At 31.5% G+C, this 18,846-nt stretch overlaps 1 protein-coding gene across 2 annotated transcripts in view; it reads right to left on the bottom strand.

Annotated features, from left to right (window-relative positions):
- Positions 1-17,833, bottom strand: part of LOC142332011 (nose resistant to fluoxetine protein 6-like) — a 38,084-nt gene extending 20,251 nt beyond the window's left edge. For both annotated transcript variants that reach the window (XM_075378073.1, XM_075378072.1), the window contains exons 1-7: positions 17,714-17,833; positions 16,766-16,981; positions 9,862-10,031; positions 8,083-8,297; positions 7,192-7,271; positions 6,906-7,099; positions 5,784-5,944 (exon numbers count right to left, since the gene is read on the bottom strand). In XM_075378073.1, coding sequence (XP_075234188.1) covers positions 5,784-5,944; positions 6,906-7,099; positions 7,192-7,271; positions 8,083-8,297; positions 9,862-10,031; positions 16,766-16,981; positions 17,714-17,783 — 1,106 coding nt within the window. In that variant the 5' untranslated portion in view covers positions 17,784-17,833. The remainder of the gene's footprint in view (positions 1-5,783; positions 5,945-6,905; positions 7,100-7,191; positions 7,272-8,082; positions 8,298-9,861; positions 10,032-16,765; positions 16,982-17,713) is intronic.
- Positions 17,834-18,846: the final 1,013 nt, after the last annotated feature.

The following is an 18,846-nucleotide window of genomic DNA, read 5'->3' as shown; positions in this document are numbered from 1 at the left end:
CTTTTAGTTTTTCCACCAGGGCTTCTAGTTTGTTTTCAGTCCCTAGTTGGTCTGCTTTTTCGGTGTATCTGACATTTCCTGTAATTTTATTCTGGTCATATTGCTTTTTAGATCGTTTGTCCCTTGCAGATTTTCTCCGTGGTGTCATTTTGATTTTAATTTTGATTAAGTAATGATCTGAGTCTACTTCCAAACCTCTCTTCACTTTTACATTATAGATCTCTTTGTGTGAATTTTTTTCCATACAGACATGGTCGAGTTGAAACTCTCCTAGTTTCCAGTTGGGACTTTTCCAGGTTTTCATTCTTTTGGCTTTTCTGGGTAGTCTGGTGAATTTAGATAAAAGGTCGCGATTTCTACACTAATCACGACCAGTCACGATCAGTCTTTGGCCATTTGCGTTTGTTCTTTTCTGTACAGGTCATTTACCAATGATATCTTGGTATCTTTTTTCCTTTTCCAACTGTGCATTGAAATCCCCTAATAGAATTTTGGTATGCCTTTTGTTTATTTTGGTAGTTATCTGGTCTAATAGGTTCCAGAAGTTTTCCACTTCCTTAGGGTTAGTCCTGTTTTTAATGTTTTTTGGTGCATGTGCGTTGATTAGTGTGTAGAATTTGTTTGCTGATTTTATCGTTAATGTTGCGATTCGGTCTGAGTACGCTTGAAAATCTATGACTGAATCGAGTGTTGTATTTTTGACGATGAAACCTGTTCCAAACTGCGGGACATTTTTCATGACTTTTTTGCCAGGAATTCCTTGGTAGATTCTGAACCCTTGTGGTTCGTAGTGTTCTTGTGTGGTATTTCTCATTTCTCGTAATGCTATTATTACTATTTTCTGGTGTTCTAGTATGTTTGTGAGGTTTTTGAGTTTCCCTGTTTATATTAGTGAATTAATGTTTAAAGTCGCAAAGTAGTGGAACTGTTTTGTTATAACTGTTTGTTTTTTGGGTGTATTCCGACGCTCCGATTCGTCTTTAGAAGTTTTTCTTATTTGGCTACCTCCCCAATCCGATGGTGAACTTCTCTGGTTATTACCAGAAGGGATATAGTTAGTAATACAAGAACTTTCCATACTTGAACTTTCTAGGATGTTTCTTTCCTGTGTGTGGGCAAGCCCACGAGTTTACAACTTTGGAGTTTAGCTAAAGAGGTTTGATTTCGATTTAGTTCACTTATGGATTTGTTCAGTTCTCCATAAGTATCCAGACGAACCACGTGGAGGCCCAAACGATTTTAAGAAAATAAGATTTTGTATTTGGAGAAGGTTTTAAAATCGTTCCGAAATCACTTCGTCCAAATTCAATTTTATTTATACACAAATCCACTTTTACGAGAAACTGTGTCTTCAATTCTAAAAATATTCATTTATGGAGCGAAGACAATCCGCGTAGTGCTCTATAAAATAGTTTCGAACATAGATTTCAAATTAGTTTTGATGTGAAATTATTTATTTCAGCATTCGGGGACCAATTATTTTCAATGAAAGTTTACGTTATTCCTTACAATTCTACATCTGCTGAGAAAATAACGAGACGATCCACAGACTGATACGGAAAGCCACCGGAAATATTTTACCTGTGGTAGAAGAAGGGAATTTCAAAAATTACTGTAACTGAGGTTGGTTATTTTGTTACTATTATTAATTTTATATTATTTTTTTTTTGTCTTCAGTCATATGACTGGTTTGATGCAACTCTCCAAGATTCCCTATCTAGTGCTACTCGTTTCATTTCAGTATAACCCCTACATCCTTCATCCCTAACAATTTGTTTTATATATTCCAAACGTGGCCTGCCTTCACAATTTTTTCCTTCTACCTGCCCTTCCAATATTAAAGCGACTATTCCAAAATGCCTTAGTAGGAGTCCTATAAGTCTGTCTCTTCTTTTAACTATATTTTTCCAAATGCTTCTTTCTTCATCTATTTGCCGCAATACCTCTTCATTTGTCACTTTATCCACCCATCTGATTTTTAACATTCTCCTATAGCACCTTATTACAAAAGCATCTAATCTTTTCTTCTCAGATACTCGGATTGTCCAAGCTTCACCTTCATATAAAGCGACGCTCCAAACATATACTTTCAAAAATTTTTTCCTCAGATTTAAATTAATTTTAGATGTAAACAAATTATATTTCTGACTGAAGGCTCGTTTCGCTTGTGCTATTCGTCATTTAATATCGCTCCTGCTTCGTCCATCTTTAGTAATTCTACTTCCCAAATATCCATAATCTTTTCTCCTCCTATTTTCACATTCAGTGGTCCATCTTTGTTATTTCTACTATAATTCATTACTTTTGTTTTGTTCTTGTTTATTTTCATGCGATAGTTCTTGCGTAGGACTTTATCTATACCATTCATTGTTTCTTCTACATCCTTTTTACTCTCGGCTAGAATTACTATATCATCAGCAAAACGTAGCATCTTTATCTTTTCACCTTGTACTGTAACTCCGAATCTAAATTGTTCTTTAACATCATTAACTGCTAGTTCCATGTAAAGATTAAAAAGTAACGGAGATAGGGAACATCCTTGTCGGACTCCCTATTTTATTACGGCTTCTTTCTTATGTTCTTCAATTGTTACTGTTTCTGTTTGGTTCCTGTACATGTTAGCAATTGTTCTTCTATCTCTGTATTTGAACCCTATTTTTTTTTAAATGCTGAACATTTTATTCCAGTCTATGTTATCGAATGCCTTTTCTAGGTCTATAAACGCCAAGTATGTTGGTTTGTTTTTCTTTAATCTTCCTTCTACTATTAATCTGAGGCCTAAAATTGCTTCCCTTGTCCCTATACTTTTCCTGAAACCAAATTAGTCTTCTCCTAACACTTCCTCCACTCTCCTCTCAATTCTTCTGTATAGAATTCTAGTTAAGATTTTTGATGCATTACTAGTTAATCTAATTGTTCTGTATTCTTCACATTTATCTGCCCCTGCTTTCTTTGGTATCATGACTATAACACTTTTTTTGAAGTCTAACGGAAATTCCCCTTTTTCATAAATATTACACACCAGTTTGTATAATCTATCAATCGCTTCCTCACCTGTACTGCGCTGTAATTCTACAGGTATTGCGTCTATTCCAGGAGCCTTTCTGCCATTTAAATCTTTTAATGCTCTCTTAAATTCAGATCTCAGTATTGTTTCTCCCATTTCATCCTCCTCAACTTCCTCTTCTTCCTCTATAACACTATTTTCTAATTCATTTCCTCCGTATAACTCTTCAATATATTCTACCCATCTATCGACTTTACCTTTCGTATTATATATCGGTGTACCATCTTTATCAAATTATTAATTTTAATTTATGTTCCCCAAAATTTTCCTTAACTTTTCTGAATGCTCCGTCTATTTTACCAATGTTCCTTTCTCTTTCCACTTGTGAACACTTTTCTTTAATCCACTCTTCTTTCGCTAGTTTGCACTTCCTGTTTATACCATTTCTTAATTGTCGATAGTTCCTTTCACTAGCGTTTTTATATTTTCTACGTTCATCCATCAGCTGCAATAAACCCAAGATTTTCTACCAGTTCTCTTTGTTCCGCCTAAATTTGCTTCTGCTGATTTAAGATTTTCCTTTTTAACATTCTCCCATTCTTCTTCTACATTTTCTACCTTATCTTTTTTACTCAGACCTCTTGCGATGTTCTCCCCAAAAATCTTCTTTACCTCCTTTTTATTAAGCTTCTCTAAATTCCACTGATTCATCTGACACCTTTTCTTCAGGATTTTAAACCCCAATCTACATTTCATTATCACCAAATTATGGTCGCTATCAGTGTCTGCTCCAGGGTAAGCTTTGCAGTCAACGAGTTAGTTGATTTCTAAATCTTTACTTAACCATGATATAATCTATCTGATACCTTGCAGGATCGCCTGGCTTTTTCCAAGTGTACATTCTTCTATTATGATTTTTAAATTGGGTGTTGGAAATTATTAAATTATACTTCGTGCAAAACTCTATAAGTCGGTTCTCTCTTTCATTCCTTTTGCCCACCCTCTATTCACCCACTATATTTCATTCCGTGCCTTTTCCAATGCTTGCATTCCAATCTCCAACTATTACTAAATTTTCATCTCCTTTTACGTGTGTAATTGCTTCATCAATCTCTTCGTATACACACTCTACCTCATCATCATCATGGGCGCTTGTAGGCATATAGACGTTAACAATCGTTGTCGGTTTAGGTTTTGATTTTATCCTTACAATGATTCTATCGCTAAACCTACTCCTGCTTGCCCATTATTTGAAGCTGAATTAATTATTCTAAAATCACCTGACCAAAAGTCGCATTCCTCTTCCCACCGAACCTCACTAATTCCTACTACATCCATATTTATCCTATCCATTTCCCTTTTTAAATTTTTTAGCCTACCAACCTTTTTTAAACTTCTAAATTTCCACGCTCCGACTAGTAGAATGTTATTTTTTAATTTTCTGGTGACCCTTCCTTGGTAGTCCCCACCCGCAGATCCGAACGGGGGACTAGTTTACCTCCGTCATTGCTATATGAAAATGCAGCTACATTTTCTTAGAAAAAAGTAGCTGTAGTTTTCCATTGCTTTCAGCTGCGCAGTACTCAGAGGACTGAGTTATGTTGATATGGCCGTTTAGTAAGACGTCCTGACTCACGCCCCTAAAACTACTGAGAGAGTTGCTGCCCTCTTTCATGAATCATTCCTTAGTCTGGCTCTCAACAAATACATCTGCAATATGGTTGCACCTTCGGTCCAGCTACTCTGTATCACTGAGCACTCAAGCCTCCTCACCAACGGCAAGGTCTCATGATTCATAGAGGAGGTTTATTTTTTTGTTATGTTAAGCATAATGTTTATTAGGTACAGAAAGAATAATACGATTTTCTGTCTGTTTTGCTTGAATAAGAAACCGATTTCAAAAGTTTTTATTTCCTTTTGATTAGTTCTGTTTACATTAATTTTCTCAGAATTAAATTCTCTACCTCGTTGTTACTAAATCTTCAGCATTTATTAATCATTTAGATAATTACTACTATAGACATAAAACAAAACTTTCTGACATCGAAGTTTGTGTTTTACGTTGGTTATCTTAAAAACTGCTGGAGTTACTGTTCTTGGACATTTATCATATTTCACAGCTGAAATTACATAAGAAACCACCCCAGCTCTTTAATTTAAATCACAAATAATAGAGTAAAGCTTCTTTTAGAACTGAAATCCTCGCTCCTGTTAGTAGTACTTCAAAAACAAGGCATTGACAATACCTATATTTATAGATTTTTTGCTTATATTTACCAGTAGATCATGTGAAAGTTTCTTTGTGGAACATTCTGAATATTAGTTATGTTTTTTCCTTAACAAATATTGTTTTTAAAAACCAATTTTTATCTTACAAACTAATAGATATTCATTCGATTAATATTATTATTTATTAATTACGCAATATTTTAGAATGTTTGTTAAATAATTATTTAATATCTAATAAATTATTACAAAACGTTAACTATGCATGTTGTCGGTATCGTGATCAGTACAAGTCAAAAGATCCTTCGTTTTATGTTAAAGACAAAGACTTCAATTTCAATAATTATTCTTCGAAACAAATGATTGTTAGGAATAGATGAACACAAGGAACACATTCCAATTTACCGATTAAGTCGGCTAAACACAATGCGCTAACTAATATAATATAATTCCAAAAAACTCTTTTGGCCTCATACGTATTTATGAATGATTTTATTAATTTAAGTGTACATAATGAAATGGTGAGTTAATATAAAGATGATATTCTTACCTAAAAAATCTGCTTATATAATATGCTGAAACATCAAATTTTTTCCCAGCTTTTTGGTTATAAATTTCTTTATATATTGTTAATAGAGCACTCATAATAAAGAAGGCATCAATGGCCAATTCCACATTTAAAAAATATAAAAATATGTTTGATGTTAATACCTACGAAAAATTAAAAATGAATAATAATAAAAAAAAATATTAGTGTACAAATTTTACATTTGTACATTTTACAAATGTACATTTTATATTAAATGAAACAATATTCAGCAATTTTATATGCAAATATCCTTCCGTAGCTATTTATTTTTATTCATAAACTGTATTTGGTGGAGTTTTTTAGACCATGCTGATGTAGGAAGAATATCTATATCGATATCTATGTTCTAATTCTGTTGGTTTATCCCAAAATCATTCAAGCTCCGTCACTATTATTAAATTATTGTTATTATAAGTATTATTAAATTTTCTGTAATATCCTTTTTTTGTTTACTTTCTACACACTTCTCTAGAAATCAATCTTGCAAGTCCGATGAAGCCAATATCCTTTATCTTTCTTTTTTGGTAAAATTATGTTATAAAATTCCTATTATTTTTAAATCTTATTATTAAGAGCTGTGTTTCTTAAATTTCTGAGTAAATAATGCTTTAGTTCAGGACAGAAATTATGTATTTTTCTATTCACAACCAAGCTTGTACACAGCTCCAGGGGGTGTCATCACCTTTAACTACCTGGGTAGGAACTGAGGTTCCCCCCCATAGGTAGCCATAGGACTCGGTCTTAAATCATTCGCCATGCCTCCAGTAAGGAGAACCTCACTGGAGGTTCCCCTCACTAGTGTAAGGGAGGTCCCCCACCGGGACCCCGGTCTTGACGCCACACCTCTAATGGGGAACTCCAGAGGGATCCCCCACCGGGACTACGGTTTTACTTTACACCCCGTCATGAAGTTCCAAAGGGAGTCCCCTTCCAATCATCAAAAGTAGGACCCTGAGCTTCCCACCGCTCCTTGACGAGGCTGTCTCCTAGGTCGTTCCCAAAAGCTTATGATGATTTACGGAATGTTTTCTAAACGCCTGGAAATAAATAAAAATAATAAAATTAAATATTTTAGATACAAACCTTTTGAAAATCTATGTAGTTAATTGCTGGTAATGTGAAATAAATAATTGACAAATGAATTAAAACTGAACCTGTCATTGATATAACTCTTATTCCCTCCAACGGCTTGAGCAGTTTGTTTTGTTCATTTACCGTAAATAATCCGTATAAATTTTTCCTTAACGAATAACATTGGATAAAATCTTTCACGATACCTAAAATATATTAACAGTCATATTAATACTAAACCAATATTTATTATAGAAAAATGTATACTCTTATAAAATGTATTTTTTTTACCACTTACCGTTATCGTTATTTGATTTTAAAGAATAATCGATAATAGCTGAAGCAATTATCAAAAAGACTGTTAAAGTTATATACGTCCTGAAACAAAGGAAACCGAAAAGAAATTTTATTAAAGAAATTTGTTAATTATACCATTTAATCATACTATATTTAGGAGAACGGTGTCCGTAAGCACAAGAGATTGTTCAACTGAAAAACCTAACTAAAAATCTTTAACAAAAATATAACAACTAGTAGACATTTATTTGTTCTAAATGAAAAAAGAATAAGCGGATTTCTCGCCAGAATATTTGTCGCAATTTTTTTATAAAAAAATGTTTAGTTTAAGCCGGAATTTACACAATATTTAAACAATTATTTCCTTTCTCTTTCTTATTTTTAAAAGGTTATATATACGTAAAAATTATACGGAATTTTATTTAAAAATTTCCGGTCTTTAATAGATTTCCTGAACAAAATATTTCGTGACAAATGAATAGAACACCATTGGCCATTATCGTTGCTTGATAGGTTTTCCGAGTAGTTCTTGTTGACTTCCCTCTTATTAGTAATTTAAAAAAACATTGTTGATTCTATTCCATTCATTAGTATTAAAGGCCTTAGTCAGAGGGTCTGATGGTGAGAATAAAAAAAAGGAATATTACAAGTTTCAATAATGTTTTTTAAATGTAATCTTATCATCTTAAAAAATATTAATAAAAAAATTACGATATTGCAATAATATTTCTTTATTGTTTTCATATAGTGATATTTAGATTGCAATAATATTTCTTTATTGTTTTCATATAGTGATATTTAGATAAGTCTTATGTGTTTACAGTAGGGAAATTTTAAATAAGAAAATTAAAATTATTCAAATAGACGTTGACAAGACAAATCCCATACTTACATAAATATCCATTCTAGTAAAATATAACGTTCATTTTCGTTTTCCGCTACACAACTAAAATTATCGATGTAAACGGATAAGCTTGATTTTTCTAGTATTTTAGAAAAATGTATTTGTAAATCGTTTTGATCACAAGACGCCGGTAGACAACGACCTAAATACAGAGAAGGCCTTATTGGACTCAATGTTCCAAGTACTAATTCTCGTGGATTTTCCTGTAATAGAAAAAATATAAATAAGCAAATTTTATAGCCTCAATTTCTGATTAAAATAATTCTAAAAGAATGGTTTGGGTAGTGGACGCTGTGTTTTCTAGTCAGAGTCTACCATTTTTATTTTTTCAAAAATTACTGTCACAACGAAAGTTGTGATTTTTAGAAATATTAAACATCCCATGTTTTTAAAACCCTTTCTTAACGAAATAGGGTACCGAAAATGTACTTCAAGTGTTTTGTAGGAAAACCTTTTACCTAAACGTATTGAGAAAGGTACTTCAATCTTAAACATGTAGAACTTTAAAAAATAATTTTGAAGAAATTTAATGGAGATAATATATATATATAAAGTTGACCAAAAAACATAATACTTTAGAGCCGATACTATACACACCAAACGAGTCGCGTATTTCTCTTCCCAGTGATTTACTATTGCATAATCAGAAAGAACAAACTTACAAATGGAAAAGACTAATGAAAAAATTAATCAGAAGGCTGTTAGGCAATTTTTCTCCAATTGGCGAGCATCACTGCGCTAATTGTGGCATCACTGAAATAATAAAATTTAAAGACGTAAACACTAATTTTTCTACATTGTATGAAAATCATTTGTGAAATCGGATGTCTATGGCAAGAATCTTCCTCGGTCTTATGCTGCGGCTGTAGACCACAACGGTGATTATGATTTTGAAGATAAATTAAAGAATCTGGCATTGAATATTGAATTTATGGTACAACAAATCAGGTCATGAAAATGACTACTGAAATTTATTGATGGGAAAAATTTTGACAATTCCTTCATGAAACATCACTTTCAAGAGTTCGACTCAGTTCGAACTCTACTATTTAGGCTGTTCTCAATAAAGCATATGGCTGTGAACGTATTAGTCATTAATACGAATGTTAAACAGCTGAAACGATTCCATATGTTGGATAAGAAAATTCCCAAGTTAGTCAACCTAACTTGGGAATTCTCCTCTCATATTCTGTTGTATTTCATTACATTCGTCTTATTTAAGGTTATTAATTATGTTATAGTTCAAGTTGTTATTTCATTTGTTTTTTGTTTTATTTCTTTTATTATTAGTTGGTATGCTTTTCATTGTTCTCTTGTTCTTCTCTACTCATTGTTCTATTCTTTTTGAGAGTTTTCAATGAACCTTCTCTTTCATGCTTTGTAATCCAATCTACGTATTGTTTTATTGTATGTGGAACTGATTGTAAATAAAGTCTGCAGCAAAAACAGAAATAACATCTCATGAACAGTAATATTTGATACTTTAAGAACATTAAGATTCAATTTAAAATTTTAATTTAAATATATCAAATGATTACTACAGTCTTTGATAAAAACCTTCAGTGCCACAATGAAATGAAAGTAAGGATAAAACGTTTAATCCCAGATGCATTTGTTTAAGAAAGATACCTGAAAATATAATTTTCAGACATCTTGGTTCTTCTCATCGTCTAATAATTTCCGAAGTATATCAATCTTAATTGCCTGAAATTATTCAATTTAACGTTATAATTTTAAATTTTACTAACATCTGTGTTTTAAACTCACCCAATCGAAACCAGTATTCCGTATCGGTCCGATGCTCTTTATTTCAATAGTACAATATTGCACATCATATGGACTTATTTCTGGTACTTCAAAACATTCATGGAAATTTCCTAAGTCATAGAAATGTGCATGCATCAATCCCGAAGGTATTTTACCAGATGAATCCCACACTGTATAAAAAGTCAAAAATTGTATAAATTGATGGCTATAATTTCAAAAATTATTTTTAGATGCATTACAGCAGTGCCTATTCAGTTGTTTAGTAGTTTATACTATATATTATTATTCTTGTAAAAAAGATAATAAAATATAATAACATAGTACTGCCCTGAGGTAGATAATCCCTACGTCCGGAACATAACATCTATGTTCCACGTCCAGGGCGGCAACAGCTGTATTTACGTACATTACATATAGCTGGCTAACGGGGTTCCGAGTAAATTCCTCGTTTATGCTTTTTTACGTTTGACCTGTTTCCAACTTCAGGTCACTAAACGGACTGGATTTTTCGGCTAACTGCAGGAAATGGAATAATAAACTATTTTGGAAATGGACTCATACCACTTTTGCTGGCGATGTGGCGGCCAGGATCAATGCTATTGCAGGTGTAACGGAGACCCTTCCGTTGTCCGCATGCCCCCTGCGATGGCAAGAATGTAGCAATGGTGCCCATGTATGTCTGTGCATGGGAGCTCTGAAAGCTTCGGTGAGTAGGAGCCTGGAGTCAGTGCTGAGATTGCGCATCCGCTCTCTGCCAGGACATATGCCGGTTCCACCGGAGTACCGGATCGGACCTCCAAGGTAGTAGCCCTGGAGTGGAGGTGTATCCCGGAGGCTAGCCTTGCTACATAAGGGATAAATGTTCATGAATATTGAACAAACTAACGTGGCAGAGGGTGCACGTAAACACTTCGTTTAGAAACCTCCCATTCGCCACAAGCGAAGAGGAAAAAGAGCAAGGAGTCAGATAAAAGAAAGAGAGATGGTGACAAAATCAGTAGGGAATTGAGAAAGTCGTTGTTTGGAATCATTGCTCCCAAACCAAGATTTTTAATTATTACAAAGGAGAATGGAAACTTTCAAAAAGTTAGTCCATTTTTAATCGCAAGAGAAATAACAAATTGTGCTGGTGATCCTGTTAAGGAAATTCGTAAAACTTTTAATGGATTACATGTCGAAACCATCAACGACATGCAAAGCTAGAAAGTTCAGGCGTTGAAGAAGATCGGTGAATTTGCCGTTTCTGTCCAACCGCATAGCACACTTAACTCATCCAGAGGAGTTGTTGTTTGTCGCGATCTTCTTAATTGTACAGAAGAAGAAATTCTACAAGAAATGTCGAGTCAGGTAGTGACTCAGTGTCGTAGACTAACCATGCGAAGAAATAGTGGAGTTGTTCCTTCGGCCTCGCATGTTGTAACATTTAATAGGCCGAACCTTCCTGAAAAGGTACGAGCTGGCATCCATCGGCTTGATGTACGGGCATTCATTCTGCAGCCGATGAGATGTTTTAAGTGTCAACAATTCGGACACATAGCAGCTAGATGTGAAGCGCAGGAAATATGTGAGAGAAAACACACGAGGGTGACCCATGTAAAGACCCTCCAATCGGCGTTAACTGTAAAGGGCATCACAACTGTCGTTCAAGGAACTGCCCTACATATAAATTAGAAACAGCCATTCAGGAAGTTAAAACGCTTCAGAAAATCAGTTATCCTGAAGCGAAGAAAATTGTTAATCAGCGTACACCACGACCATCGACTTCTTATGCAGAAGCAGCGGCTGCCCCTTCCACATCTAAAATTAATGTGGTGCAGTTGCTTAGCACGATGGCACCAAGTCTTGCGACAGTGATTGAAAGAAACATTGATTCAAAGATTGAGTCGACTCATCAGAGAAAACAAAGTAAAAATGAGACGGCTCATCCCCGGACTGACGCCGTTGACATGAGAGACGCACCAGCGCCGTTTAAAAATCAAGCCAAATCTGCAATTATAAAGCCACCAACTAGCGTAAAAATTAAAAATCTTGACTTATCTGACAAAGAGAAACAGATCACTCCGTGGACTAGTCACAAGCCTAAAGAAATTGTGACATGAAAATCCGAGTCTACCGAAATGGAGGTGCATGTTACTATCGAGAAAGCACCAGATAAAGATGATATAAAAACTGCAACAATGGAGCCTCCAAAAGCTCAAAGAACAGCTTCAGTGAGAGCATCTATTTTAGCTGGACCCAGCACTGCAGTAGATATAGAATCCAGCTCATCAGCCGCGGAAAGTGCATCGCTTGCTAGTTTAGATTCAATGGCAACGATGGTAACTGCACCAACGAAGATTTTGTCTCCTGACGTCAGCCGCAGAACGTCGCTGGCATCGGAAAGAGAGGAAGACGATGTCATGTCTGTGGCCTCAGATACGCTGTCATCAGAGGTTGAGGCCGTTAGAAGAATGGAGAAACGGTGCAAGAAAGAATGACGAAAGGAAAGCCTAGGAAGTAATTTTTTTTGATTGGAAGTTATAGAAATATGTAATTTTTGACCTTTTATATTCATGAGAATGTGAATCACTGAACCTTTTTTATTCTTTCTTTGACCAAATTAGTCAAAGCCCCTGAAAACCTCAAAAAAAAAAAACATAGTACTAAAACCCATTACGTTGTAAATCAAACAAAATTTATCTCAGTGAGTGAACCTAATACTACACTACATTATAAAATAAGCTACAAATATAATAGTTAATATAAAATCAATTAAAAAAAAAACAAAACTTTTTCAGTTTTAAGTATATACATTACATCATAATGGTGTTGTACTGTTGCTTAATTTCTGGTTTTATTCACCATAAAAAATTATCAACATGATACTCGTATTTTCCAGTTATTTCATTTAGGGGTGAAATTACTTTGTTTCTTACGGTTAAAACTGCCGCAGATTTTTATATTTACCCAGAATTTAATGTTATTTTATATTTCGTACTAATGAATTTGGTCATCACATATGAAATTTCCGCATATATGAGTATATGTTCCGCATGCATATGACTAATGAACATTCATATGAGTAAATAAACATTCTATTAGCATGCAAAATTATCATTTGCAACTTTCAAAGAATTTTAATTAATCAACAATTGAAATCAAAATATCTTTATATACAAAAATCTACAAATAAAAAAAATCACGTAAAACAATTATGGATGTATGAAATAAATGCGACAAAAATAAAAATATACATTTATATATATTTACTATTTATTTATGTAAATAGTAATTTGTATATAACATTATATTATTTGCCAAAATACCTCTTATTAATTTGAAGATGCCAAAAAACTTTATATGGTTAATATTTTACAAATCAAAAGATATATTAAATCGAATATTAATATATAAATATGTACAATAAATAAAAATAGTTTACACTTATTTTTGTTTACTATATGTTTATATAAATACAGTTTTATATAAAACTTCATATTATTCCTCAAAACCAATTATAAGTGAAAGCATGCAAAATATAATAGATCCAATAATTTCTTTAGTTAACGGAAATAACTCTATTTATGTAATCTTTTTAAATATGATTTAAACTATTTACAACTACTTATAAATCAGGGAATTAAATGGCACACATATCTCCCCAGATTTTAATTATATTTGAAATATAAAATTTATTTATGTATTGCATATAATGAGGAGATCATTACGAAAATGTAAAATGTAAAGGATAAGAGAAAAAAAATTTAAGGTGTTTGTAATCTAACATTTATTTTTATACTTAATTACTACTTGGAGATTTGTAAAATATTTCTAAAAATTTGTATAATTCATATGAAGAGAGTTTTCTTGTGACATAAATGTTTATGGAGTGAGTAATGTACTATCGTATGCTTTTTCGGCATGTTAATAATATTTCAAACAGAGGTTAATCAGAGAAAAGCATGTTAATATGATGTCATTGATTAATATAGCCTGAACACAGGCTAATAATAGAACTAATATTAGCCTGAACACAGGCTAATAACAGACTAATATAGGTGAACACAAAAACCAATGATTAGTGGACAAATTTTTTTCAAATATTTCATGAAATTTCATTATTTAGATGGGTTAATCTCCCTATCATAGTCGCTAGAACAATAAATAACCTTAAATTTGGGAGTGAATAAATACGTTGCCTACTGTTACGTAACAGATTATATTAGAAAAATAGCTGTTATAGCGGCACCTTATAGCTTTGCACTTTTCGTGCAAGAGAGATAGAATGGGTGGAATATTTAGATAGTCATTCCTTTACGAAAACATGTTAGCCTTTTATTTTTTTTTATCTATTTATTATTTTTTTTTTTTTTCTAAAAGAGTTGGATGAATCTATACAAATAAGACCTGAATCACCCATGACCAGCCAGGAATTGTGTTTACTCAAAACTCAGCGTGAAATGGGTCCTCCGGCACCACCCCTGATGCCCCCAATCAGGCGGTGGGTCTACCTGCCCGTCGTGGCTCGGTCCCACCGCTCCGGCCATGTTTGTGCGATCTCTTCTTCTAGTTCTTTAGCAGAACGCTTCCTTTCCTCTAATGGGAGTGTTCTCAGTTCCCTAGTTCTGCTACGCCACAAACATCAAGTCTACCGGCGGGAATCCAGCAATCACCTCAACCGCCTCTCTGCACACCGTCCTACAAACGGCCGCTACGCTAATGCAACACCTTTTATGGATAGATTCCAATTTACCCCTGTACTTGTCAAATTAATAACGCCCGCCAAGCTAGCCGTCAGCCTACATGCACAGTAATATACCGCCCGCTATAAAAATATTTATAAGAACTCGCCAATTAGACCAGAAACCAAGTAACAGGGGAGCAGAAATTTCTAGAATTATTGTATTATCTTTATAGAAGGATTATTGGCGTAAAGATGAGAGATAATGGAACACGAAGTAAACTGATCGCTAATAAGATAATTGCAGATCATTTAAAATATGTAGCACGTCAACTACAATTAATTATTTTATGAATTTTTTTATTATTTTGTGATTTCTAAAGATTCGAATTAAAATATTCAATGAAAACTGTATGCGATTATTTTAAATTATATGAAGTCAGTGTAAGTTAACATAAATGATGTGTAATTTTAGGAAAAAGTAATTTTAATTATCATTTAATAAACTTGTACGGGAAAATAATGATTTATATCAAAGGTGTTGACATCAATAATGAGTTCTTTTAGTAGTAATTTAAATTTTGAATTAATTAACTATATTCCATATTGTAGATAATAAAAAAATAGTAATAAAAGTGTATTCATTAGCAGGGAATAAATACAAAATCTGAATATTTTTAGAAATTGATAAATAAAGCTAAGTTTTAATACCGCTTGTCGAAATTATATAGACCAACACACAGGATTCATTGTATCCTTGCCGGAAAACAGTTTTTTAATACACAATCATTGTATGCTATTTTAATTTCAGTTAATCGTTTTCGATTTTTACAAATAGCACACTAAATAATGCGCTAAAAATTTGTAACCACAAGAATTAGATTAAGTTGCATGATATAGTCACATAAAAATGGATTTATAGAAATATAAATATTCTGAAAATAAATTAAATCTAGTGTTCCGTACCGTTACAAAACGTTAATTATTTACTTCTAGTCTCGTAATGTAATCTTTTTAATGCAGTCTTTATAAACATTTTAAATTTCGTAGCAAAAGAAAGAATTAATTGTAAGCATCTTTTTTAGAAATTTACATACAAATAGCTGATTACTCGGCTTTTCCCAGGTATTTATTTATTTCAATATTCTTTTAGACAGGAAAAGGAATAAAATATAACAATAGTGTAAGATCAATGAATCTTATTTACAAATTTTAGTAAGTGTAGGTACAATATATGTTTTATTTAGTTAAATATTTCATATATACATTGTAATATTTATTTAACAGTTATGTAGAGATCTATTCGTTCTATTCGACTAAAAATTTAAAAAATGTCATCGGGAATGTCACTAATCACCCCCCCCCCCCAATACAGCTATAGAGACCCACAGCAACTAGGGTGCCTTACCTCCTTAGTATTTTTTCCCTAGATAGAAAGACATAATGTTACTTAATTTTGTTGAAATTGCTTCAGGCGTTCCAGAGTTATGTTGGAACATTCCATATATATATATATGTATATTATAAAACTGATATATTTTACTTAAAAATATTACCTTTGTTAATTTTATGGGATAACCGGTCAACTATACAAACTTATAAATTAAAAACACAACGTTTCACTTAGAATTCTCCAAGCTCCCTCAGGTAAAAATGCACATTCATACACACAACATAGAAAATTCCCGTACGTACTAATTGAACTTAATACAATTAGTTTGTAATTAATTCTCTGATTGTATAAATTAACATAAATAATTTATAAATTAATTCTTTAAGATAATTTGTGTGTAAGTGAATTTTGTTTGATGTGTATTGTTACCTAAAGAAGCTTAGAGAATTCTAAGTGAAATATAGTGTTTTTAATTTACAAGTTTGTATAGTTGACTGGTTAACGCAAGAAATTAATAAAGATAATATTTTTAAATAAAGTATGTCTTTCTATCATATTTTATTCTATCCAATCAAGGGGGAAATAAACTTAAGTAAATTATATTTAAGTTCATATTCATCTATATATATATATATATATATATATATATATATATATATATAAAGAGTCTTTAATTTTTTATAATTGGTATTATTTTTATATTTGTTTCATTAATACTGTGTTCGAAAAATAATATATAACGAGAAATATTTTATATACTTTTTTATCAATCGGTGAGGTAGTTCATACTAAGCAAAAGAAAATATTTGCAAATTTTTTTGAATAATTATGTCCGAACAATTAATACTTACTCTTAACAGCCCATGAATCAAAGTTTTTTAAAGAATTTTTATACATTTCACTCTCATCTCTACATAGTGTGCTATTTGCAAATACTGGCGTATAAAAGTTTAAAATTTTATCCGCTATATTTCCATTTTCAAATATTTGTTGAGTTATACTCTTAAGAGTTTTTGGCATTAGTAATGCAGTATCCTCATATATGTGATTAGTTAGTGTAATCTCTTCTGAAAAAAAGAAACAAAATATATATATATATATGTCCACAAAGAAATGTAGAAACTTTCTTGAAATTTTCTTCTGGTGAAAATAATGAACAAATTGCATAAAAATATATATCTGGAAACAGTTTTTTTTTCGAGGAACGTCTAGCGAAAAAATTCGCCTGGATTTAAGTTATTTTAAGATAATGAAGCTCTACTGTAATTTTTGGGACCCAAATTAAGGTGTGACGTTAGTGATTTCTTTGGTAATTACAGCTGGAAAAACGGATAAAGTAGGATCCAGACTGAACACCAATAGAATTTAAATTATCTGACAAGTTTTATTTTTTTACAAATGGTTATTGTTAAATGGTAATAGTAATAAGCTACTTGTATTTTTTTTTTCTTTTAATCAGGAAATAGTTTTATGGGTAAAAATATCCTGTTTTTATCCCTAGCTTGATTACTGAGATTAAATACCTCAATTTCATATTTACAAAAGAATTGTACATAAAAATACAACTAATTAAATCAAATCACGTAATTTTTTTCTTTGTTCATTAATAAAATGCAATAAAGTGTTCAAAATACAATAATATTTTGTAAACTGTGTGAAAAAGTGTTAATATATTGATAGAAAATGAAATTTTTTATTCTAGACAGAATCGTAAAATTCCTTTGATTTTTTAAATAAATAAAAATAATAAAAATATAATTTTCAATAACTTACACGAATATTACATAATACACACTTACCAGCATTATTCAAGTTAATAAGTAAAAATATAAATTTAAAAAAATGAAATACATATAGATTATTAAACATTATTGTTTTTGTTTGTATACGTTCTCTGTTACTTGAGTAATAATCTACAAACTTCACTGCACTAAAGTATAAATTAATTATTTTTTCTTATAAGGAAACGTTCACATTAGAAAAAAAAAATATAATGAATCTGGGTAAAAATGTATAATTAATATTTATATCGATATGATAGTTTGTAGTTTGAATAAAAGTAAGATAAACAGATTTCAAAATCCTCTTTTATTAGCTACGTTTTATATTACTCGGATTATTATTAAAAGTAAATTAATTATTTTTTAAACAATCAACGCTTTATTATCTCAAAAAGTGAAATAAATCAAGAAGAATAAAAATCAAAATAGTTCATGTTATTGGAAATATTGATATTTTTATAATCAAAAAAATAAATACCTAGAAATAAATACAATATCCTTGTAAATATATATAAGGCAATGAGTATTTTTGGTGGTTAAAAATAATTTGATTCAGAATTTATGAAAATATGCGGTTAGAATTTTTTAATATCTTTAAGACAATTGAATATAATATTTTTTGTGGAACACAGAAAGGTAGAATTAAAATTATTACAAGATTACATAAAAATGTGAACAATTCTACAATATTTTTACGAAAACAATGCATTATTATGTATAAAATTTTCTTTTTTCAGGAAGAAACAATAAAATATAATCATATAGATTGTAATTAATTATTAAAAATAAAATAAATAATCAGTTGGTAAAAGTATAACAGCAGTAAAATTTAATTTCAAAATCTATGCAGTGAAATACATATTTTGAAAGAGTGTTAATTTCAAAAATAACATTCAAATATTGATGATTTCTCAAAGGTTATACAGTATTTCTAATATATTCCAATTTTTCTAAAACGAGGGAATGAAAAGATTAGGTTTATAAATTTCAGGCAATACTAAAATATATAGAAATTTATTTCGCACATAAAATTTGTTTAATCTCCAAAACTGTTTTGTTTTTTTTACCTCCAGGACCACCTAAGGTATTATTTCAGAGGATGAAGTGAAAGAAAATTTTTGTAGCGTATGAAAATGTCATGCCTGACCGAG

This window comes from Lycorma delicatula, chromosome 11, assembly GCF_047948215.1.
Source record: "Lycorma delicatula isolate Av1 chromosome 11, ASM4794821v1, whole genome shotgun sequence".
NCBI classification, from domain to species: domain Eukaryota; kingdom Metazoa; phylum Arthropoda; class Insecta; order Hemiptera; family Fulgoridae; genus Lycorma; species Lycorma delicatula.
Note: the sequence above shows the minus strand (reverse complement) of the source record. Positions and strands in the feature narration are given on the sequence as shown.